This window comes from Lipotes vexillifer, unplaced genomic scaffold (assembly GCF_000442215.2).
Source record: "Lipotes vexillifer unplaced genomic scaffold, Lipotes_vexillifer_v1.1 scaffold241, whole genome shotgun sequence".
In the NCBI taxonomy this organism is placed as follows: Eukaryota; Metazoa; Chordata; class Mammalia; order Artiodactyla; family Lipotidae; genus Lipotes; species Lipotes vexillifer.
Genome location: NW_006784922.1, coordinates 5,896,982 through 5,919,910, shown reverse-complemented (window position 1 = coordinate 5,919,910; position 22,929 = coordinate 5,896,982). Strand labels below are relative to the sequence as shown.

General features: G+C 34.5%; 1 protein-coding gene and 1 non-coding gene across 6 annotated transcripts in view; both read left to right on the top strand.

Moving 5' to 3' along the window:
• Positions 1-22,929, top strand: part of ERBIN (erbb2 interacting protein) — a 106,611-nt gene that overhangs the window by 50,294 nt on the left and 33,388 nt on the right. For all 5 annotated transcript variants that reach the window (XM_007457097.1, XM_007457098.1, XM_007457095.1 and 2 more), the window contains 10 exons: positions 2,735-2,813; positions 4,554-4,643; positions 6,748-6,804; positions 11,418-11,481; positions 13,448-13,522; positions 15,564-15,708; positions 17,010-17,082; positions 17,385-17,514; positions 17,831-17,946; positions 19,443-19,512. In XM_007457097.1, coding sequence (XP_007457159.1) covers positions 2,735-2,813; positions 4,554-4,643; positions 6,748-6,804; positions 11,418-11,481; positions 13,448-13,522; positions 15,564-15,708; positions 17,010-17,082; positions 17,385-17,514; positions 17,831-17,946; positions 19,443-19,512 — 899 coding nt within the window. The remainder of the gene's footprint in view (positions 1-2,734; positions 2,814-4,553; positions 4,644-6,747; positions 6,805-11,417; positions 11,482-13,447; positions 13,523-15,563; positions 15,709-17,009; positions 17,083-17,384; positions 17,515-17,830; positions 17,947-19,442; positions 19,513-22,929) is intronic.
• TRNAE-UUC (transfer RNA glutamic acid (anticodon UUC)) lies at positions 9,736-9,807 on the top strand. The gene has a single exon. It is a non-coding gene; the product is annotated as a tRNA-Glu (tRNA).

The following is a 22,929-nucleotide window of genomic DNA, read 5'->3' as shown; positions in this document are numbered from 1 at the left end:
CCAAAAAAAAAAAAAAAAAAAAAAATGATACATTGTACAGCACAGGGAATTATAACCATTGCCTTGTAATAACTTTTAATGGAGTATAATCTGTAAAAAATACTGAATTACTCTACTGTACACCTAAAACTTACATAATGTTGTGAATCAGCTGTACTTCAATTTAAATAGATCATTAAACACATGAAAATGTGTTCAGCATCTCTAGGAAATATCAGGAAAATATCTAGTTTTAATTAATATTTCTATTATTTCTGGTGAGGTTCAACCCCTTATACTAGCAAAAAGTAAAGACATCATCAAATGTCAACAAGAATATAAATAGGTACTGTAGTATGAAAATTGATATTACCACCCTGGAAAAGAATTTGGACGTTATCTAGTGATACTGATAACTATGTGCCATGTCCTATTCCAGCAGTGAACAAGAGAGGCAAAGATTCTCCCCTCACAGAGCATGTACTCTTAGTGGTGCCTGATAAGCAAACTTCTAAAGATAGGTAAATATATGTTAATCTACTTTACATTGTCCCATGTATCCCTGGGTTTTCATATATTTTTTCCCCCTCTATGTTTCAGAATGGCTGTTTTCTGTTGCCATGTCTTCCTGTCTCTCTGACATGTTCTCCTACAGTGACTAATCTTTTAATCCTGTCCTTTGGATTTTTCATTCATATATTGTATTTATTATTTGTAAAGTTTCTATTTCTTACATTTAATCTTTTCCTCCCCATTTTGTTCATTTTTTCCCTTTAAGTACAATAGCTGTTTTAAAGTCCTTTTTTGGTTAATCTTGTTATCTAAGTAGAGAGAATAATACGATAAACCCGATGTGCCTACCAACCAGCTTCAAAATTTATCAGTATGTTATAGTTTCATTTATACCTCCTGTTTTGCCACCTCTGATTGTTTTAAGGCAAATCAGGCAACCTCTTTCATGTATAAATATGTTAAGATGAAACTCTATTATCACACTTAAAAAAAGAGAACCAGCTAACAGTAATTCCTTAATATCATTAGATATCCATCAGTGTTAACATTTTCTGGTTTGAAGCTTTTATAGAACAGTAATAATATTGACATTAATACAGCCCCCCAGTCTTACTCAGATTTTTCCAGTTTGTGTGTGTGTGTGCGCGCGCGTGTGTGTGTGTGTGTGTGTGTGTGAAGTAGGTCTGGATATTTACCACAGTCAGTTCTCTTTGATCTCTTACCTGGGTAGTTGTTCAGTTTTTCTTTGTCTTTATCTTTTTAGACGCGGAGAGTTTTAAAGATTACTGACCATGTGTATAGGATTTCCCTTAATTTGGATTTGTTTGATGTTTGCTTATGATTCAATTCAGGTTGGGTGTTTGGGGCAGGAACACGACAGTAGATGCTGCACCCCTTGTCAGTGTGTCTTAAGATTAGTTGCCCTGTGATGATGCTGTTAACTGCTGATGCTAACTTTGAAACAGTTTAAGTGGTGCCTATGAGATTTCTTCACTTTTTCCCCCTCTTAAAATTAATAAGTATTTTGGGGAGAGAAACTTTGAGACTATATAAATGTATACTGTTTTTCTTCATTCTTTAACCCACTAATTTTAGCATCCATTGATGAGTTTTGGCTGATCAGTTATTACTGTAATATTTGCCAGTTGATGATTTTGTATCATTCATTTTTCATTATCTGAAATTCTATACTTGGGCACTGTAGTAAACTTGCTTAGAATTATACATCAGTGAAGTTGAAAGAGCCTTAGATGATCCTTTATTGTCAGCCCCTTTGATATACATGTTATGTTAGTGGAGGAATGAGTCTTACAACAGAATTTTTTGCATATTTTTAAAAGTTATTAATTCACACTCCTCTAGTCTAGATTAGAACAGTACTACTTAAAGTTTCTCTATGGATTGTTGCTAGTTCACAAATTATTGTTGCTATATTTTTGCTAAGATAAGTTGAAGAGAGAAGATTAAGTGCTAAGAAACTTCTACCATAATTTGACTTGTCACATTTGTGTTGTATTTTACAGAAGTATTGGTGTACAACTGCGTCAGGCATATCCACTGGCATATCTGATACATATTTTCTACCTCTTCTGTCTTCAGCTTTGCTTTCAGCTTTGTTATCCTGTATGTATTAGGGACCAGCTCAATCTGGAGCCCAGCAATTAAGAAGTAATGCCTCTTTTATACACACTACTATATAAAAAATAGATAACCAATAAGAACCTACTGTATAGCACAGGGAACTCTTCTTAATACTCTGTAATGACCTATATGGGAAAAGAATCTAAAAAAGAGTAGATATATGCATATGTATAATTGACTTATATTACTGTACAGCAGAAACTGACACAATATTGTAAATCAACTATACTCCAATAAAAATTTTTAAAAAATTAATGCCTCTTTTTATGTGAAAAAACAAAGAATGCTTAATGGTTCTGAATTTTGTGTCCTTAATACCACATAGAGAAGGCACTGATTTTCAGAAGAGCTGGGAGAAGGAAAGGAAGGCAAAACTAAACAAGATAATTAGCAGTAGTCATAAAGAGGCAAAAGAGCGAAGAGAAATTGTTGTGCAGATGGTTCTGTTCGTTTGACGTTGGTGTTGTCAGTTTATCAAGAATCTGCTCAGTTGGTAAATTTTGAATCTGAAAAGTGTACATTAATTATTAATATCATTATGATTTTTTCCTTTGTAATAGATTCTTTTCACTTGATCATTGATTATTTGTTCATTTTCTAGGAATACAGGAGTTTCCAGAAAATATAAAAAATTGTAAAGTTTTGACAATTGTGGAGGCCAGTGTAAATCCTATTTCCAAGTGAGTTCTTCTCTGTTGAATTAAAAGTTACCTTTGTGAATAAAGCAAGTATGATATAGTAGAATATTACTTTCTACATTTTAATGAACAGTTAATACCAATCTGAAATCTGCACAAAATTTTAGTTAGATTAAAAAGGAGCCTTTTAATTACTCTTTCTAACTCCATATATTACAGAGGTAAATTTGACGTCCATACAGATAAGGTAAGTGCTTTTCCCCAAGTCTCACAGATAGTAAATGTCAGAAATGAGACTAGAATCCAGGTCTCCTAGCTCAATGTTACTTGCACAATATAAAAATGTCTTCACCTGCAAATCCAATGTATGTGGCACACTCAAACTTTTGAAAAGAATAAAAGAAACCGAAGGGTCAAAATGGTAAAAACAACAAAGAAAGGGACAAGCCATGTGATTGGTTGTACTATATACCAGAGGTCACATATATTCTTTTATGATGGTAATGGCTTTAAGCAGAATGCTTTCTTAGCACCAAAGCTGTTAAATTTTGCAAAAATGGAATGATGAAGCAAAAGGTGAATAGTGTGAAGCATAGCTTAGTATAGCTAAGTTGAAAGTTGAAACCAGCTTTCACATATTACAGTATCGTATTTAACAAGTTTTTCCAAACATAGGCAAACATGTAAAGGACAGACATGTAAAGATGATGTTTTACCTTCATCTGAAAATTTTGCTGTAGCATCAAGTTCTAGATTTGTAATTTCTTTTGTAAGCCAGAGGAAATAAAAGTAAAGCTACTTATAGGCTCTTATATGATCTTAAACGTCATTCAGCTTTTAATATTCTTTCTTTCCATTTGGTCATTATAAAATTATACAATCTTGGGCTTCCCTGGTGGCGCAGTGGTTGAGAGTCCGCTTGCCGATGCGGGGGACACGGGTTCGTGACCCGGTCCGGGAAGATCCCACATGCAGCAGAGCGGCTGGGCCCATGAGCCATGGCCACTGAGCCTGCGCGTCCGGAGCCTGTGCTCCGCAACGGGAGAGGCCACAACAGTGAGAGGCCCGCGTACCACAAAAAAAAAATAATAATAATAAAATAAAATAAAATTATACAATCTTTATTTGATTATTTAGGGACCAAATATTGAAACTGAAAATAATCTAAACCAGTGTTTCTCAGATAGGGACTGTTTTGCTCTTATGGCTATTTGGTAAATTCTAGAGACATTTTTTGGTTTTTCACAACTTGTGGTGGTGGACAGTGCTGCTGGCTTCTAGTGGGTCAGAGCCTAGGGTTGCCGTTAAACATCCTACAATGCAGAAGACAGCCTCTTGACAACACAGAATTATCCAGCCCCAAAAGTCAATACTGTCAAAGTTTAGAATTCTTTGTCTAGTCCTTTGGATTGGTGTTAGATAAGGTGAATTTCAAGAGTGTCTGCTGGTATATCATAGTCATGGCCTGAATACATTTCTGTGTGTTGTGGCTCATTCATAGTTGGCTGTTATGTGCAGATTTTATCTTATTGAGACAAATATTGCCTCACTTCCTTTTAAAAAATGATGAAGGTAAAAAAGAAAATGATGAAGGTGTAAACATTGAAGCAGGTAAGTTATTATAAAAGGCAAATCTCAATTTGAGGATCACTCATAAAAGTGAAGAGGTGACTGTTATCTGTTAAGAACATGTGTTGGTTAGACAGTTTCTTAGACAGATTTTAATAAGAAACTAAAATTCTGTATATGAATTAAATTTAAATTCTGGTTTATTTTACATAGGCTTCCTGATGGATTTTCTCAACTGTTAAACCTAACCCAGTTATATCTGAATGACGCTTTCCTTGAGTTCTTGCCAGCTAATTTTGGCAGGTAAGTTACAGTTTCTTCTAAAACCTTCTCTTGTTAGCTCTTGTAAAGTTTACAAAACTACAGGTTGCTTTAGTAATACTATTAATTGCAGTTTCATAGGCTCTTCTTTTGTAATTATCTCCAAGCATTGTAGTTTTTATAGTTTCTTTAGAACTTGTTATTTTGTCTTGGAATTTATTTTCCCAAGTAGAAATAAACAGTGAAAATTTAAAAGAAAAACGTAATTTAACACTTGGTTTTAAAGTATGTAGAAATAGGGAGTTTATTTAAATCGGGATAATTTTTGCATATTTGATATAGAATGCTTTATTCTTAGCACTTACACATTTTTTAAAATGATCTAATTATTGGTTTATCTGTCTTCACTGGAATCAAAGTTCTGGAGAAAAGAAAAATGTGTTTCTGGGGTCCACCCCATTGCTCCCTGCTTGAACTTAGACCAATTCTTGTCATACTGTAGTCCCTGAGTAATTTTTCTAATGGAAAAATGAATCAGTAAATGAATAATAGGTATCAAATTGTTATTGTGTTTAGATTAATTGCTAGAGAAAATGCTATCCAAATACATGTTAATATGGTAGTCATCTTTTTGTCTTGAAGACAAATACCATATGATCTCACTTGTATGTGAAATCTTAAAAAAACCACCAAAACCCCAAGCTCATAGATACCAGAGAAAAGATTGGTGGTTGCTAGAGGTGAGGGGGCGGGGGTGGGCAAAATGGGTGAATGTGGTCAAAAGGTACAAACTTCCAGTTATAAAATAAATAAATCATGGGGATGTAATGTACAGCATGGTGACTATAGTTAACCATATTGTATTGTGTGGTATTTGAAAGTTTCTAAGAGAATAGATCTTAAAAGTTCTCATCTCAAGAAAAAAAAAATTTTGTAACTGTGTATAGTGACAGATGTTAACTAGACTTTTTGTGGTGACCATTTCACAATATAGTTGACCCTGGAACAATGCTTGGATTAGGGGTGCTGATCTTCCACACAGTCAAAAATCCGCATATAACTTATAGTTGGCCCTCCATATCTGTAGTTCCTTAGTATCCAAGGTTCCAAATCCACAGATTGAACCAACCACAGATCGTGTGGTACCATAGTATTTACTGTTGAAAAAAATCTGTGTATAAGTGGATTCGCACAGTTCAAACCCATGTTGTTCAAGGGTCAGCTGTGGGCTGGCTTTAGCTCAAGCGGTTACTCTGTCCCATTGGACTTCTGATGCCTATGTTGTTCAAGGGTCAGCTGTACATACAGATATCGAATCATTACGTTGTACACCTGAAACTAACAATGTTGTTTGTCAATTGTATTTCAAAAAAGAAAAAAGAATTTTGGGTGTCGTTGCAGCCCAGTGACTGTCCTGTGGGAACCACATTATAATGCTTTATATATTTACATACATACACATATATATGTATGTATGTACGCACATATATGTATATACACAAATGTGTATGTATGTGTATACATATATGCATGTCGTGTACTTGTCAGGTTTCTGTATCTGGTATTTGGACCACTTTTTAAAATTGCAATGTATTTGACATGTAACACTGTGTAAGTTTAAAGTATACAGCCTGCTGACTTCATACGTTGTATGTTGTAATATGATTGCTGTTGTAGCATTAGTGAGCACCTCTGAACCAGTTCATCTGCTCATTTATCCTCTAATTTTATTGGAATGTGCATCACTGAAGTGCCAGAGGATTTTCTCCTTTTCTATGTCCCCTTGTGTTTCTTTATTTTTCTCTCTCAGAGCTCAACCCTAGAGTTAAATTATTGTTCTCTAATCTACTAATGACTAATAATCTGGGGAGGTTTTTTCAGAAAAATGCATGAAATTCGTTAGGATGGATATTGGGGCAGTTATTTTGTGCTTTGGATATGTCAAGAAGTGTTTATCCCCCCTCCCTATTAATTCTGAGGAGCAAAAATAGTCTTTTCTTCCTTTATATTTCTGTGTAATTTTTAATACAATATTCTGCACGTTGTAATTACACAATAAATATTGGTTGCTTTAAAATTTTAGAGGATTGCACTAATTTGTTAATTAAATTCTTTGTCATACATGCTTGATTTATTTGTTTTGCAGATTAACTAAACTCCAGATATTAGAACTTAGAGAAAACCAGTTGAAAATGTTGCCAAAGTAAGTAAACGTGCTATCCTTTGTGAAATTTAGTTTAGAATTTTAAATTCTTAAATCCTTAGAGAAATATTAACTTTTTAGTATCTAAAATGTGAGTGCAAATTATTTTAAAAGACTGACATTTGTGGTCTTTGTATATTAATTAGTGGTGTTCAATATAAAAATCTGTATATCTGTTGGTATTTAATAGTGATTTCATAGCTCTCTGGAACTCAGTCTTGTGTGACAAAAGTCAGAATAATAAGTATGTAAAGCCCACCTGAGTCCCAAATTAAGATCCCCGTTTCTATACTAGAACTCTTACATAGTACTCATTAGAGAGACTCATAAGGTCTTCATGTAAAGTCTGGTAACTCTTTTTAAGTTTTCAGAACTTGTTTGGTTTTAGTCTGTTGTAAATTGGAAATGGGATGGAGGGCCCCCTACTGGTAAGCTAACATCAAGAGGAGATGGCAGTCCAAGAGCAAATAAGATAAAACTAAAACAGATATACAAACTCACAATGCACTGGTCTATGTCCATTTATTGAAGAAATGTCTTAAAACACCCTGATTGACTGGTGCATTTTTACAGTTTAGGTAATGGCAAACTACAGACTGGTTAAATCTGTCCCAGAGCCTACTTTTTGTAAATAGTTTCACCAGAACCACATTCATTCACTTACATATTGTCTATGGCTGCTTTTGCTCTACAGTGGTAGAGTCAAGTAGTTGTGACAGAGACTTTATGCAAAGCCTAAAATATCTGACCCTTACAGAAAACTTCTCAGACTCCTGTTGTAGTTTATTTGTCAAGAGTTGTCACCTCTTGATAGAAGCATCTTCAGTTCTCCAGGAGTTAGTTGTTCTGTTTACTCAACTTCTGTAGCATCTTACTTATATCTGTTATGACATTTACTGCATTAGCCTAATTTTTTAAATACATTTTACTCTTGTCTTACCTGGCCAGCATATTCCCACTGGCACATGTCCTTGGTCCTTCCTCCTCCCCACCCCCACCCCCCCATGAGTATATCTGGTTTTGATTCCCAAAAGACTGGATTGATTAGAGTTTATGGTGATGGTTGTGAGTATAAAGTGGGAATTATCCATATTTTAATTATCCATATTAAAATTCAAAAAGGTTTAAATTTTTACAGATTTGGTATTGGCATTGATGACTCTTTAGCTCAGAACTTGACTGCTAAGAGATTTGAATAAACAAGGTGTAAATTGTTTACTGAAACTTCTAAGCCTACAATTAATATGGTGTCTCTGATATCATAGGTAATTCACTTATTTTAACTCCTTCTATTTTAAGTCTTTATTTAACTTCAGATTGGGCTCTCTCAGTGTATTTGCAAATATAATTCTTTACTGCTTTCTTTTTAAGACATGATTAAAATATTTGAGGTCTCACAAACTGTAAAGAGGCCACAGTTTTACGTGTTAGGAAAGTCATGTGCATTCAGGTTATGTGAGTGGACCGTTTTATGATCCAAGATTAGAACAGTGGGAAAGCTGTTTTAAATATGCAGTAAAATGAAATTTAATACCGTCTTAATACTGGTGAGCATGGTACAAAGAACACAAAGAATGTATATTTTTCCTCTGAGACAGAAGAGAAGGTAAAAATGAGTTAAATACAAAGGAATTTTAGAGACAAACAGGATGAAATTTGAGGGATATTGTTTTTACTTTCTCCGTGAAGTAGGAAGCTGGATCTTAAATGAACAGACGAAAAAATGAAAAGATGAAATTTTGTGTCTTAGATTTTTCAGGTGTATGAGTAGGACCAAAGTTGCCAGTGTTAGCTACAGCAAGTTGTGATGGAGATGCTTTTAGAATTTAACAATGTATTTCCTCTTTTTTATTACATATCTGTGTCACTCACATTTTCCTAAATCAGTTTTAAAACTTAAATTTCTAACTATATTGTTTGTAATTGAATTTTCTAGTGCACTGCTTTTTTTTTTTTTGCGGTACATGGGCCTCTCACTGTTGTGGCCTCTCCCGTTGCGGAGCACAGGCTCTGGACGCACAGACTCAGTGGCCATGGCTCACGGGCCCAGCCGCTCCGTGGCCTATGGGATCCTCCCGGACCGGGGCATGAACCCGTGTCCCCTGCCTCAGCAGGCGTACTCTCAACCACTGCGCCACCAGGGAAGCCCTGCACTGCTTTTCTTTTTGTACCCTTTTTAAAAAATAACTTACCCTTGTTGATATAAAGTGTTTAATTGCTGCATGTGAATTTTCTGTTATCTTGTCATTATAAGAATACTGAATTAAGAAAAATAAGACCATGTTTTCTTCTTTCAATCTTACCCCCTCCTCACAGCCCTCTTTACCTTTCTCAAATGTCGACCTGGTATAGTATTATGGACAAGAAGTTAGTATCTAATCTTTCTTGAGAAATATCCTGGAAGCACATTTTTGCTTTGTTATAAAGCAAATTAGAACTAATTTACAGGTTTTCAGGACAAAGACAGATGTGAGTAAGGGAGGTAGAATTATAGTACCTCGTAGAACCTGAGAATAGGCACTCAGTAAATCAGAGTTAAATAAAGCAGCTTTGAGAAAAATTGGTGTTGGGCGATGAATTAAATTAGTGTTGATAGAATGGCATATTTTAAATGGAAGTGTTAGGGAAAATTAGCTTCCTGTAATGGTAGGTCAGTAACATATTACATTACAATTATGATATGTATTCTTATTTTTTTCACTAAAAAGCCAGATAAATTTAATCAAGTTTTATTTTACTTATTGTTACTAATTTGTTGAATTTCAAGAGAAGATAAAAATAATCTGTGTTCTTGTGTCATAATTTAAGGAGTCTGTTGGTTTCTAATGGTGGTAATTTCCTAATTAACATTGATATATTGATAATATGATGATTGTATTTTGCCATAATTTTGTCATATCCTAAAAAAAATGTAATGTGTTCCTAGGGAGTTCCCTGGTGGTCTAGTGGTTAGGATTTGGTGCTTTCACTGCTGTGGCCCAGGTTCAATCCCTGGTTGGGGAACTCCTGCAAGCCATGCGGCACTGCCAAAAAAAGTTTAAAAATTAAAAATTAGAAAAAAAAATTAATGTAGTTCCTTATCTGGGTAGCTGGTAGCACCTCAACCTGTTAAATAATAGGTTTTTCTAAAAATGATATGTGTTTGAATTAATTAAAAATTAGTTTAGTTTAAAAAGTGCCTTCATTGAAGGAGCTATAAAAATACAACTTAGTTTATTTCATCATGAAATCAGTTTGTACATTCTTCAAGTTTCTGTAGTTGCAGAAATATGTTGGTATTAAGTTGGAAGTTAAAAATGGTATATTGGGGCTTCCCTGGTGGCGCAGTGGTTGAGAGTCCGTCTGCCGATGCAGGGGACGCGGGTTCGTGCCCCGGTCCGGGAAGATCCCACATGCCGCGGAGTGGCTGGGCCTGTGAGCCATGGCCGCTGAGCCTGCGCGTCCGGAGCCTGTGCTCCGCAACGGGAGAGGCCACAGCAGTGAGAGGCCCCTGTAAAGCAAAAAACAAAAAAAACAAAACAAAACAAAATGGTATATTGTAGTTTAATTTAAAATAAATGCAGTCTACGAATTATATTTGTGATTCATGTAAAACTTTTTTTGATTTGTATTGAATTTAATTTGAAAATGTGGGGAACAATGTAATATTTACTGTTCTTGGAATTTTGAATGTTAATTTTCAGTTAATTATCTTAAAGTTTTACAAATATATCACCAGTCTTGAAAAATGGTAATTCATATGAAGCTGCCAAACAATCTAATCATTAGTAAATTTATACTATCTGAAAATTTATTTTGTGGAAAAAATGGAAAATCAGTTACTCGTATTCTGGACTGGGGGTTTAAATTTACTGCAATTACTTCTTTTTTATTTTTTTAACATCTTTATTGGGGTATAATTGCTTTACAATGGTGTGTTAGTTTCTGCTTTATAACAAAGTGAATCAGTTATACATATACATGTTCCCATATCTCTTCCCTTTTGCGGCTCCCTCCCTCCCACGCTCCCTACCCCACCCCTCCAGGCTGTCACAAAGCACCCCGAGCTGATCTCCCTGTGCTATGCGGCTGCTTCCCACTAGCTATCTACCTTACGTTTGGTCGTGTATATATGTCCATGCCTCTCTCTCGCTTTGTCACAGCTCACCCTTCCCCCTCCCCATATCCTCAAGTCCGTTCTCCAGTAGGTCTGTGTCTTTATTCTTGTCTTACCCCTAGGTTCTTCATGACATTTTTTTTTCTTAAATTCCATATATTATGTGTTAGCATACGGTATTTGTCTTTCTCTTTCTGACTTACTTCACTCTGTATGACAGACTCTAGGTCTATCCACCTCATTACAAATAGCTCAGTTTCATTTCTTTTTATGCAGTTACTTCTTAAGAATAGAAATAACCTGATGAGAAGGCAAAATAGAGAATAATTGATAACTTATTTCATTTTATTTAGAAATTAAATGACTTTTTTTCTTAGAAAATTTTTATTTTATCAACATTTGAAAGCCTGTATGTTATTAGATAATACATAAGTATATTTTACACTATAAATTTTAAAAGATTCCATGTAATTGATATTTTTGTATACTTAATTCTTTATTAATCCATTGTGCATAGAACCATGAATAGACTGACCCAGCTGGAAAGACTGGATTTGGGAAGTAATGAATTCACAGAAGTGGTAAGTTCTCACCAACCTCACTATCCATAAGTCTTCATTTGATCAAGAGCAAAATGTGAAAATTAATGTGTTTATTTCTCTGCATTTGTAAAGTATAAAATTGGGTAAAGATATACACATATTTTAGGGAGACAAGATATGAAAATTTTTAACAGGGAAAATTAAACAGATAACATCTGAAAGGAGTGAGGGTAAAAATGTAAAATTAATGAGAAACCCATAAAAAAGGTATTTAAAAGTTTTTAGGCACAGGAAGTAGAAACTTTGAAAGATTATAAGGGAAAAAGTTTCATCAGACTAGAATGCATCAGGAAAAGTACTTGTGAGTCAAAAATAACTCCATGGGAGTATTGCTTAGGAATTTACTCAGTGATAAAGTACTTCTCTATAATTTTACTTAATAGCTAAAAGGAAAACATTGAGTGAAACAACTATTATTTTCGAGTTGGTAATGAGACCTCAGGATCGTGTTTTTGCTTTGTATGCAAAGGAGTATGATGCTAAATCAGAAAGGAAAGAAGTATGTAAGCAGTTTTTTGTCTGCAGTCATTGCTCCAAGAGAACTCAGAAAAATAAGCTAGATATTTTTTTGAAGAGGAATTCATTAACAATATCATCATCATTAAAATTTTTACATTATGTTTACAAGCTCGTTTTTTTCAATTGCTGTTAAGTTCCAAATGATAGTCTTAAGAACAAGAATTTCTCAGCACCACCAGCTGCATGATTGCCCTTTGGATACTGTATTGTACATTTGCTCACTAAATAGCTTTTCAGCTGAAGTCACTGGAGGAGCATGGTGGTTTTGGGTATCACGTTTTTTTCTAAAGTATTTTATATTCTTTATTATATTTTAATTGAAGCTGGTATATGATGACTTTTACTGTGTTGTAGAAGTTTTTACTCCTTGTGAAAAAATGAATATTCTTTGCTTCCTAAATTATCTAACTGTTGTACATTTTCTCAATATTTGTCTTACATGTATTAATCTATTTCCATATTAACTATTTGAAAATTCTAAATTATTGTTTATTTTATGAATCAGAGCATCATTCAGAATCATTAATTTTTGTACCATTTCCATCTTCCAACATTCCACATTAAAAAAAAATTACTGTTAGAATTGTAACAGGTAAAGCACAGAAAGAGATTTCTTTTAATACAATTTAAACCTAGAATTCTTACCTATACTTAATGTTAACAGTAAATCTGAATGACATGCCTTTTATGTATTACTCATGTTATTATGGTGATTAGATATGATGACACTCCATGCCGTCATACTGTCAATGATTGGACACAGGTTTGTGGGATGACAGAAATATCTTCAAATGATGCATTCAGAAGAGCCTCCAAGGGTGAATATAAGAGCAAATTTTGCCTGAATACCAAAGTCCACTACATCTTTTTAATTTTTTGGTCCTCAACATCATGTTATGAACAGTATTCTACCATGTAATTGCAGGAAGCTGAAAATAACACAGTACACTTATCATATGATTATGCCTTGGTTTACTTACCTTTCCCTTATTATTGGACTTTCAGGATGTATATTGCCTTATTTCTTTTTTCCTCCCTCTAGGTCATCAGAGAATATCTTTTTTTTTTTTTTAAGAGTCCCTAAAAGTCTACACCTTTTTACAGATAATGATTGAGAGTATCTTTTTATTGTATTCCTGAAAGTAATGGGTCTTGTTTTATTTATTAATTGTATAAATACTTGAGCCTGTTATGTAATCAAAAGCTTAAAGGAGTTTTATGTAATCTGTTATGGAATATCTGTTGAGTAATATTTGTGTAATAGCTATAATATAGTGGAAAGGCTTGAGTCTGGGCTCTGCTTTTTTTTTTCCTCCTAAGTTTTTAAAGTGAAACTTGTCATTAGAAATTCCCAGGGAAGCTTCTTTTGCCAAATAAATATATTCAAGTAAATTAATATATTCCCCCCTCCCCCCAATCTAAATAGCCTGAAGTACTTGAGCAGCTAAGTGGATTGAAAGAATTTTGGATGGATGGTAATAGACTGACTTTTATTCCAGGGGTACGTATATCAAATTTTAAAGACTTTCCTTATTGCTGTCTATCCTTTGCGTTTTTATGAATTACACATTTTCAAATAAGTTTTAATTAGTTTAAAAATGATTACTTAATTCTTAATACTGTTAGATAGAAACAAATTACATTTTTTAAAATTGTCAACATGTTCCTTTTTTTTTTTTTTTTTAACAATGTTGTGTTAATTTCAGGTGTACAGTAAAGTGAGTCAGTTATACCTATACGTATATCCACTCTTCTTTAGATTCTTTTCCCATATAGGTCATTACAGAGCATTGAATAGAGTTCCCTGTGCTAATCAGTAGGTCCTTATATGATATTTGTCTTTCTCTGTCTGACTTAGTTCACTCAGTATGACAATCTCTAGGTCCATCCATGTTGCTGCAAATGCCATTGTTTCATTCTTTTTTAAGGCTGAGTAATATTCCATTGTATATATGTACCACATTTTCTTTATCCATTCCTCTGTTAATGGACATTTAGGTTGCTTCCATGTCTTGGCTATTGTAAATAGTGCTGCAGTGAACACTGGGGTGCATGTATCTTTTTTTATATAAATTTATTTATTTGGCTGTGTTGGGTCTTTGCTGCTGCACGCATGCTTTCTCTAGCTGTGGCAAGTGGAGGCTGCTCTTTGTTGTGGTGTGTGGGCTTCTCATTGCAGTGGCTTCTCTTGTTGCAGAGCACAGGCTCTAGGCACGCGGGCTTCAGTACTTGTGGCACGTGGGCTCTAGAGCACAGGCTCAATAGTTGCGGCGCATGGGCTTAGTTACTGTGCAGCATGTGGGATCTTCCCGGACCAGGGCTCAAACCCATGTCCCCTGCATTGGCAGGCGGGTTCTTAACCACTGCGCCACCAGGGAAATCCCCATGTATCTTTTTGAATTATGGTTTTCTCTGGATATATGCCCAGGAGTGGGATTGCTGGATCTATACCATATTTATAGAGCTAAATATGGTAGTTCTATATTTAGTTTTTTAAGCAACCTCCATACTGTTCTCCATAATGGTTGTACCAATATACATTCCCACCAACAGTGTAGGAGGGTTCCCTTTTCTCTACACCCTCTCCAGCATATATTGTTGATAGATTTTTTGATGATGGCCATTCTGACCGGTTTTGTAGAATCAAAACCAGTTTTGTAGAAACAGTTTTGTACAATCAAAATTGTAGTTTTGATTTGCATTTCTCTAATAATTAGTGATGTTGAGCATCTTTTCATGTGCTTTTTGGTCATTTGTATGTCTTCTTTGGAGAAATGTCCATTTAGATCCTCCGCCCATTTTTTGATTGGGTTTGTCAATACATTCTTGATTAAAATTTTAAAATTTCTGTAATAAATTTTTGTAAAACACAGTTGACCCATGAACAACTCAGGAGTTGGGGGCACTGACCCTCTGTGCAGTCAAAAATCTGTGTATAACTTATAGTCAGCCCTCCCTATCCGAGATTCCTTCATTGTTATGGGGTTCCTCCTCTGGATCTGCGGTTCTGCATCCACAGATTGAACCAACCACAAATAGTATGGTATTGTAGTATTTACTGTTGAAAAACATCCATGTATAAATAGATTTGTGAAGTTCAAACCCGTGTTGTTAAGGGTCAACTGTCACTCTCTTTTAATGCCATGGAGTGTGTCCTTCCCAGCGGTTGCAGTTGACTTTATATCTTATTTCATTTTGCCCAGGGAATTGTTGAAGTAAGCTATTTTCCATGTAGTTTCTTAGCAGCTGACATTGTGTTCATTCTCAGACCTAAAGCCATATGAATCCCCATATTTGCTCTTCCCCTTTCAAGTGATGGGCAGCTAAGTTCCCAAAGAAAAATATATGTCTGTTGTCACTCTGCTGGGCTAACATTAGTAGGAGCTCTTAGCTTTACTAATACATTACTAATAGCATTAAAAAAAATTATGAATCCTCTCATATAAATATTTAATTTTAAATTATAACTTGGCATTAGATTTATTATCTAAACTTTTCACCACTTGGTGGTGTCATTAGATTTCCTTTTTTTTTACTTACAGTTTATCGGTAGCTTGAAACAGCTCACATATTTGGATGTTTCTAAAAATAATATTGAAATGGTTGAAGAAGGAATTTCAGCATGTGAAAACCTTCAAGACCTCCTATTATCAAGCAATTCACTTCAACAACTGCCTGAGACTGTTGGTTTGTATTGCTCTCTAAATCATGTAATTAATGTTTGCTAATATAAAATACGAGAAACTTAATGCCATTGTTTGATTCAGACCTTCCATATATCAAATTTTATTTGTTATGAGATAGTTTTACTGTTCTCTGAAGTCATAGATCTTATTTGAATTTTTTTCTGATGTGATCAGTTATACAATTTACTCTTTTGTTGACATTACTGTTTTTCTTTAAGGAAATGTCATTTTTATCACTGCAATAAAGTTTAAATTCTTTAAAAGAGTTTAATTTACCCAAATTTGGTTTAACTCTTGATCGTGGCCATTATCTAGTAACTTTTTTCAATCTTAACTACATTTTAGACTCACAAGAAGACAGCCAGATAAGCAAAATCCTACGAAAATCTATGCAGTTAACCCTTGAACAACAATGGTTAGGGGGCCAACCCTCTGCGCAGTGGGAAAATCTCATATAATGTATAGTTGCACCTTTGTATCTGCATTCATTTCCTCCCTATCCATGGTTCTGCATCCATGTAGTCAACCAACTGTGGGTCATGTAGTACTGTAGTATTTACTATTGAAAAAAATCTGCATGTAAGTGGATCCGTGCACTTTAAACCTGTTGTTCAAGGGTCAACTGTGTTTGTGTAATTGTGTGTCTAATGATGCATCAAGGAAATTGAATTATCTTAAAGAACCAAAAACTTAAATCTTGGCATCTTCATGTTGTTTAAATATAAAAATCAGAATTATTTTTACATATTTTCAATTGAATTACATAACTGTTTTAGCTCAGGTTACATTTTGCAAACTCTACCATAATTTATTCAACACTTTTAATTTTAAATTAAACTCCATTTTTATTGTTTTAGTATTTAGTATATGTACAATAATATGTAGAATAGTTTGTTATACACTTAAGAAAACTATGGTCATAGTATCACTTCTTTAATCCATTGATACCATGTTTGTATTGTGTATCTTCACTGTGCCATCACAGCATTGTTTTAAGAAGCATGGCTACCACAGTTAGCAAAGGGAGACAAAAAGTACATACTTTTATGAAGCTTACATTTTAGTGAGGGTTAAATCGATAAATATACACTGCTGTTAAGAGGTAGTATGTATGTGAAAATTGTAAATACAGGGTGAGGGAATAGAGAGTTGGTGGGGTTGGGGTGGTATCTTTTTTAGATATGTTGGTTTTTAAAAGTTCTTTATGATTCATGTCAAATGTAATATGTGCTCACATTGACTGTTGGTTGACTTGATTCTAGTTCAAGATGGAAAATTGTATATTATTTCTTCCCTCAACAGGTTCATTGAAGAATGTAACAACTCTTAAAATAGATGAAAATCAGTTAATGTATCTACCAGACTCTATAGGAGGGTAAGATTTTTGTGTATTAATAGAACTAGAAGACTTTTCTTTCGGTTCAGCATGCCATATATTTTTTTCAGATAATTGTTAACACCTAAAGGAGATTCCAAAAACATTTAAATAAGCAGTTGGTTGCAGGTTGGGTTTATTTATAATGAAGACAGGCTGATTTTTTTATAGGTGAACTTTAGTGGAAGTAGATTTTCTCTACGTTTGTCAAAGTCAAGTTCAAATAGTCATATGTTCTTAAGTTTTGCATGATATACAGGAAATCTTTTGTTAAAATAATGTGCTTTCTTTTTTAATTAAAGGTTAGTGTCAATAGAAGAACTGGATTGTAGCTTCAATGAACTTGAAGCTTTGCCTTCATCTATTGGGCAGCTTACTAATATAAGAACATTTGCTGCAGATCATAATTACTTACAACAGTTACCCCCAGAGGTACTGTATTTAAAATTCATTTTGAATTTTTATTTTTCTCATTATTAATTATAGCTGTCCAGTGTGATTTTCTTTATTTTCTTTCAGAAATAGTTTTGTAACTAAGTTATTTATTTTCTGAATAATAATTAGCTATATTGATTTTCAAGAGATACCTACTTTTCTTCATACATGGAAATTAATAATTGAAAGGGGAAAATATAATTCCTTTTATAAATGAGGAGAGTTTTTTTTATAACTTTTGAAAATGATACTTCACTTAATGTCTGTTAAGCAGTAGGCGAAGTTTTGATGCACAAGTCTGTTTCTCTTTCAGATTGGAAGCTGGAAAAATATAACTGTGCTGTTTCTCCATTCCAATAAACTTGAGACACTTCCAGAGGAAATGGGTGATATGCAAAAATTAAAAGTCATTAATTTGAGTGACAATAGGTTTGTAACAATGTAATTCATCATTTGGTTTGTAGAAGACATCTGTTGGATGAAATTAAAATTTCATTATATGTGTTAGAAAATCTAATGCATGTTTTTCTTTTCATATATATTTTTGTTTTTTTGTGTAGAATTTTCATTTGAAAGAATGATTTAATTTTACCTGTTGTTAATTATCGTACTGTGATTATTTGTCACAGTTCATTTTATGTTGACTTTAGCTGTATAGTCTTAATTATCTCCTTATAGTAGCCATTTTTATTTCTAAAGTCAGATCTTCACCTTAATACTGCTGTTGAACACAGCAGCTTTTAATCTAATCTACTCCTTGTATGAATCTGGGCAAAGGTGTGATTAGACACCCACTCAAATAATTTTGGACAACACAGCCAAGGTATAGAGCAAAATAGATCACAAATTGGAACAGTGTTTAAGTTAACAGATTGTCCATAATTTTTTCTGATGTAAAGATACTAATAGTGATAAAAGAACATTGTAAGGGCATTTTTACATTTTGCTTTTGTAGTATCTTACAGAGTATTCAAAACAGCCCTATAAAATAATAAATAGGTATTCCCATTTTATGGAGGAGGAAATTAAGACTCAGATTTAAGGTGATTCACATAGCTTGTAAGATAGAGCTTTGATGTAAACTCAATTTTCTAACTAGTTAGGGTATTCAGACTGTTCCATTTTATTTAAGAAGAACTACTGTCCCTGCCCCTCCTTTTAAATTATTAATTATAGCTATCCAGTGTGGTTGAAAATTAAATCATTAAAATTAAATCCCTTTTAAAATTAAATCCTTGTTTCAGCCCATACTTTGTCCCCTAAAACTAGAGCCCTAAGTTCCAGCACCCTAGGTTTCTAGAGACCTAGATTCCCTAGGTTCCTTGAAAGTTAGGCATAGAATAGATAGGCATAAGACAGAAGGTTTAAGTAGGGTGCTGTTCCAATTTAGCATTCTACTGAGTATTGCTATTACTTTGTTTTTACTCATTATAGTGTTAAAATAGTCTTCTTGAGTATGAAAGTGCTGGGTCACAGTGAAATAAAAAGAGTGCAGTATTTATAACAAGCTCTTACTCAGAGTGGTTCCTATAACAGTTTGTTCTCTGTAAAGGCAAGTAAAACATCCAAAGCAATTTTATGAGGTATTGTTTAATTTGTCCTTGCCTTTGCAGTAAGGTAGGGATAGTTGCCAGTTTTTCTTAGCAGATAATTTTTTTTGACGTTGTTAGATTATCCATTTTTCCCCCAATAAAATTGATTCAATTGAAGAATTATATTTTTAAAATTAATTCTTATAAAACTGAATAGTATTTTGTCTTATATCCTGTTCAAAGACCTATACTGGGTTTTCTCCTGAATTAAATGTTTTTCTCCTATTTTCGTATGCAATAATATAACAGTGTTTAGAAGACCATTAGATCTAGCTCTCATTTTAACATTTCTCATTTTTAAAGTTTAATTTTTGTTTGTATTTTTTCCCACAGATTAAAAAATTTGCCCTTTAGCTTTACAAAGCTACAGCAATTGACTGCTATGTGGCTCTCAGATAATCAGGTAGACATTCTGATTTTGTAAATTGATAGAATTCCAGTTATTCTATATGATTATGCATTCTAATTTATTTAGGATTATTTAACAGCAGTTCTAATCTGGTACACATGTAAAGACACATGTATAAGGAAAATACTGGAAAATACTTAGATACAGATAATTTTTTGTGAAATATGTGTAGATTCATGAACAGTAAGTCCTTTGGGGCTTGTCTAACTTCTATATCTGTGAAAAGATAGATTAGGACAGAATTCTCCCTAACTTTTTAACATTTTTATAGAGACTCTCTGTGGCTTATATCTATACAAATTTGATAATTATGCTTCTAATCAAGCACTTTGACAAACCTTGAAGAAGTATTTCTAAGGAATTTAGACTTGTTCCTTGGACTTCCCTTTGTTTGACAAATTTATTGAAAGCTTACGTTAGGACATGAACTGCTCTGGGAGCTGGAGTTATACTGATGAAGCAAATAGAATTTTCTTACATTCTCATTGAGTTTACATTCTCATGGGAGACAGACAAATAAGTAACTACATAATAATGTTTCAGAACTACAGAGAAAAATAAAGTTTGATAGGCATTGGAACAACCCTGCTATTGGAACCCTGATAGCAGGGTTGGAGTAAACATCCTGTTTTAGATAGAGTGATTTAGGAAGTATCTGTCTGAAGAAGGGAACAGTAAAGCAGATTCTCAAATGAAATTAAAAGTGAGCCATGCTGGGACTTCCCTCATGGTGCCGAGGTTAAGAATCCGCCTGCCAATGCAGGGGGACATGCGTTTGAGCCCTGATCCAGGAAGATCCCACATGCTGCAGAGCAACTAAGCCCGTGCACCACAACTACTGAGTAACTAAGCCCATGCGCCACAACTACTGAGCCTGTGCCCTAGAGCCCGTGAGCCACAACTACTGAGCCCACGCACCTAGAGCCTGTGCTCTGCAACAAAGAGAAGCCACCGCAATGAGAAGCCTGCGCACCACAACGAAGAGTAGCTCCCGCTCGTCGCAGCTAGAGAAAGCCCACGTGCAGCAACGAAGACCCAATGCAGCCAAAATTAAATAAATAAAATAAATAAATTTATTTAAAAAATAAAATAGCTTACAGCTCCTTTCAAAAAAAAGAAAAGAGTAATAGGATTAAAGGAAGGGGAAGAGTGTTCTGGTTAGAAGGAATATCATGAGCCTAAAGCACTTATTAGTGAAGCAGTGTAGTATATTCAGTACCTCTACAAGTGGTTTTATAACTAGAGCATAACTTGTGAGATGGAAGAGTGGGATGTGAGGCCACAGAGGTGGACACAGATCAGGTCATGGAGGATCACATATGCCATACAAAGGAACTTGCATTATATTTCAAGGATGGCAAATAGATTTTTTTAATCTTGCATGTCAACTTTGATAAATTATGATTTTTTTAAAGGAGTCTAAGGTCACATTCAGGCTCAGTGGAAAATTGTTGTGATTAGGGTGACTAATTTATTGTCTATTTTAGGACACTTGATAGTGAAAGGGGCCTCTATGATAAGTGTCAGAATAGCATGTGTAAAATGGGAATGTCCCAGGCAACCTGGATGTTTGGTCATTATAGTCATGGTCAATTATTCATATATGTTATCAGTTTAAGAGAGTGGTCCTGGGATTACATGTCAGCCCTACTACAGGAGATAAGAAAGCTGTGTAACATATGAGCAGGCAAGTGGCATGATCAGACTGATACATTAGAAAGGCTTTGCAGGCTGCATTATGAAAGATGGATTTAGCAGGGGGTGGTGCCAAGCGGGAAGGTCAGAGAAGACATATTGGAGGGCATTGCCATACTCAAGGCAACAGAAAGTGTTGGCTGAAGTAGAGTAATGATAACAGGGCCCGGGAAAATACTGTCTGTTTAGGGCATAACTTAAAAGGTCACATCAGTGGAACATGTGAGGAATGCATGTATGTGAGAAGAAAGAGTAAAAGCAAAGATGAGCCTCAGAGATGTGGCTTGAGTGACTAGGTGAATATTGTTACCATAACCAAGATAGAGAACCACAAGAGGAAGAAATCTGTTTATGGGAAGATGTGAAGTTCTGGTTAGGTTTATTGAGTTTGAAGTACCTTTGGTGTATCCAGGTAGGCACGCATAGAACAGTTCAGGTGGCCTTGGACCACCCCCACCCCCACCCCCACCCGCACCCGCACCCGCACCCATCACCTTGTTTTAGGTTGTGGTTTCTGTGCTCTTGGTTTTTCCACTTTTTAAATTTTTAACCTCCAAGGGTTCTCAGAATTGCTCCTGAAGGCATGATTTTTCCCCAGTACTATTATAGATTTATTCCTTTAATTTGTAAAATGTATTTAAAAGACTTCTAGCATGAGAAGAGATGGGTTCAGTCCATCATCTTAATCACTTTTTCTTGAAAGTGGTTTCATAGCTTTTTATTATTTTGTCAAAAGGGGTTATTGTCATTATTTTTTTAAATGCTAGGGATGGATTAATCCTGAGGAATACTAACATTTAAGTGGCAGGCGGGTTAATAGGCTTAGAAAGAGTGGCCATACCTCTATGGCTGCTCTTTACAAGGAAAACCATATGATGGTGTTTTTATGTTAAGGGTGAAGCAACTGGCCTAAAGGAAGGAGTTGCAACAGGATAAATGCCAATGAGAGGTTCATTCAAATGAAGTCTGAAAAATATCCATTATATTTTGGCAAGTTATACCTATCTTGCCAACTTATCTTGACTATAGCTAATGCAGTTTTAGAAGTATATGTCAAATACCAGATTGAAGTAGTTTAAGGAATAAATAAATGAGAGAATGGAGACATATGAATGTTGATTAGTCTTTTAAGAAGGTTGGATAAGAAAGAACAAGAGTGGAACAGAAAGAAATTGGTAGCTAGGCACAAGATAAGAGCATGTTTATAGGTTGTTGGAAAGAGGCTCTATGGAGAATGAGATTAAGGATATTAGAGAGTGATGGATAACTGGAGTGGAAGCTGATGGAATCAAAAGCTCTGGCAGGGATTCTTAATGTTCTTGAAGGGATCTTGGGTATGAAGTTTGTGAGAGGGAGGGCTAATAATCTACATAGTAAAACTCTTAGAATGCAGCAGTTTCCAAACTCCTAGCAGTTCTTGAATCCTATTTTTATTAAAAAAAATTTTTTTTGACAATAATGTCTTCTTCAGAATACAATTTAGGAAGTTTAGAAGAATTTTCAAGCAACATTGGGAGTCTGTTGAAGTTTGTTACCACAGACTTATTGTTAGTACTAATTTGCTCAGTTGTGTGATACAGAGAAAGCACACAATTAGAATAATTATGGGTTGCAGCTTTGCCAAGAGAAGATGCAAGAGAAGGACAATGCAGCAAGGTCTTGATAATTGGCAGGAAACTAGTCATAATGAGATATGGTCAGATATGAAAAGAGAAG